Source organism: Poecilia latipinna, unplaced genomic scaffold, assembly GCF_001443285.1.
Source record: "Poecilia latipinna isolate Pla-1442-1.1 unplaced genomic scaffold, P_latipinna-1.0 Scaffold141, whole genome shotgun sequence".
Lineage (NCBI taxonomy): Eukaryota > Metazoa > Chordata > Actinopteri > Cyprinodontiformes > Poeciliidae > Poecilia > Poecilia latipinna.
In genome coordinates this window covers 643,339-645,628 of record NW_015112757.1, presented here as the reverse complement: position 1 = coordinate 645,628, position 2,290 = coordinate 643,339, and the positions used below count along the sequence as shown (strand labels likewise).

At 41.1% G+C, this 2,290-nt stretch overlaps 1 protein-coding gene across 1 annotated transcript; it reads right to left on the bottom strand.

Moving 5' to 3' along the window:
• Nucleotides 1-576: 576 nt before the first annotated feature.
• On the bottom strand, nt 577-2,278 carry npvf (neuropeptide VF precursor). Its single transcript, XM_015029010.1, has 3 exons — nt 1,996-2,278; nt 945-1,315; nt 577-854 (listed from the first exon to the last, which is right to left on the bottom strand). Exons 1-3 carry the CDS (start codon nt 2,155-2,157, stop codon nt 782-784), a joined length of 606 nt encoding a protein of 201 aa, XP_014884496.1. The 5' UTR covers nt 2,158-2,278; the 3' UTR covers nt 577-781.
• Nucleotides 2,279-2,290: the final 12 nt, after the last annotated feature.

Here is a 2,290-nt window from a genome sequence, read left to right as displayed (position 1 = left end):
AATTTGGTAAACTGCAAAAACCTGAAATGAGGGACCCGCCCCCCCCCCCCAAAAAAAAAGAAGAACAAAAAAAAATTAAAATAAAATAAAATCCATACTTCTCGTTTCCTATCAGAAAACCAACTGCTTGACTGAAAGGAAATAATTGAGCTTTTTTTCTGAATAATGTTTCCAATTTGTATGTCTTGTAAAACTAAATCTAAGTGTGATAAAGTGTATTATGCAGTTTCTGTTGTTCTCTCGTGTTGTAATAGTGACATGATGATTTTATAACACAGCAGTCAGGGAAGGTTTTCGATTTAAACCTAGAGATTGCACCCTCTAGTGTTCAAATAGTGCAACAACTGCTTCCTCAGCAGCTTGATGGAGCAGGTTCAGTTTTGCTCGTTTTTTAAGGAACCACGTTAAGCTCAAAACGTATCTACTCCCCTCTAAACCCAGTTCAAGAAAATAATTCAAAGTCAAAGGGCTTTATGATGAACTTTATGCTTTCTCTCCAGAATATCCCTAAGAATTTGGGGACTTTTCTACAGAAATGATGACGGGTTAAGATGAATAACACAATAACATTTTGCATTCTCATTGCTTGAAGCTTTATTTTTTACTTTTTGTGTAAACTTCATTCTTCTATAAGATCAGTTTCAGTACAGAGAAGGACATTATTTTCAGAAGACAACATCTACATGGAAATACTCCAGATCTAAGCTTTGTTATAATAACTTGAAGCATCTTTACAATAAAAACACTCAATGAAAGGACCAGAACTTAATAGAAGATCTGGCTATCCTTTGAAGGTCTGTTCGTTCGTGTCTACATCTTCTTCAGAACTGGTTTTGTAGTCAAAATCTTCTGTCCTGTTGGATATTGAGACACTTTAATCATAGCAAAGGAAGCAGAGTTAGTGGTTACGATGAGGGATATTTTAGATTGTGTCATTTCCATACCAGTGCAAGCCAGCGTCCAACAAGTGTTCACTGGCCAGCGTCCTGAGGAGGCTCCAGTAAGGAGCGTCTCTTCCAAATCTCTGAGGCAGCACCGGGCTGGGGGCATCTCGCGCCTCGCGGCACTCTCCACACATCTGGATCAACTCCCAGGACCTCCCGAACCTCTGGGGCATGTTGGGGCTGGAGTTGGGCACCCTCTCGTCGTTGCTGTCCCTGCCGAAGCGCAGCGGCATGTTGGCGTGCATGTGGAGCGGTTTGGCTGTGGGGGGGTACAGCTTGATGATGGTCGGCAGGCTGTTCCTGCTGGTGGCTGGGGTCACGTGCAGCTTGAAGCTCTCCAGATCCAAACTTCTGCGGAGCCCACTCGGTACCTGGATGTGTTAGGGTTGCATTTAATCAGGTCAAGTGGATTTTCAATGCGGGCCTTTTCGTCTGTGTTCTTCAAGAAGTGACAGTAGCAAAATCAACGTCTACTATTTTTAGTTAAGCTAAAGAGCAAACATTTAATGTTTATTTTTCAAAAGTAAAATGGTTTGGTGTTTTTCTTTTTGGTGCTATCTGACATTGATCAATCAATCGATCAATTAGTCTTTATTTATTAAGCTTTTTTTTTTTACACTAAATAACCCAAAGTACACATGTAAATAAACTTAAAATGAATTAGACAAACAGTTATTTTGAAACAGGAAGTGAGAAAGAGTTCCTGAAAATTATTCAAAAACAAGTCTTGAGTTACAAAATTGACTGATGACGATGAGCAATTACTCTAAGAGGTGATGCACAGCTGTAACTACGCTATGCTCTGAAAGCAGATATTTATTTTATTGTAATCAAACGGCTCTTTCTGCTTGATTGAAGCAGTTTGTTGTCATTTGAAAATCTGAAAAAGGCTTCTTCCACTCATGATGTACAAGATCTAAAATGAAGTTACACAGAGCATCAACTGGACCTCGGTTATCTGGAGACCCAGAATATAAGATGAAGAAAACAAACAAAAAAAACAAAAAAACAAAAAAAGAAACAAGTCATTGGTTGACTGGTTGCTTCTTACCTGCTGGCGCGGCTGTTTCCTCACAGAGTGCCTGTCGTCGACGCTGCTCCGCAGGGTTTCATCGTTGTGGAAGGATTTCCCGAAGACGTGGAAGTCAGACGCCGCCGCCCCTCCGAGATCCCCCATCATCAGGAGCGCTGACAGTATCGCTGCTGTCAACATGCTGAAATCTGTTGTTCCTTTCTGAACTGTGTTTGGACATGTGGCTCATTTCCCGCTGAGTGACCTGCCGCCTGTCATATAAGCCCTGTGAAAACCCCACGTCACATAAAAAAAAAAAACTGACACACACACA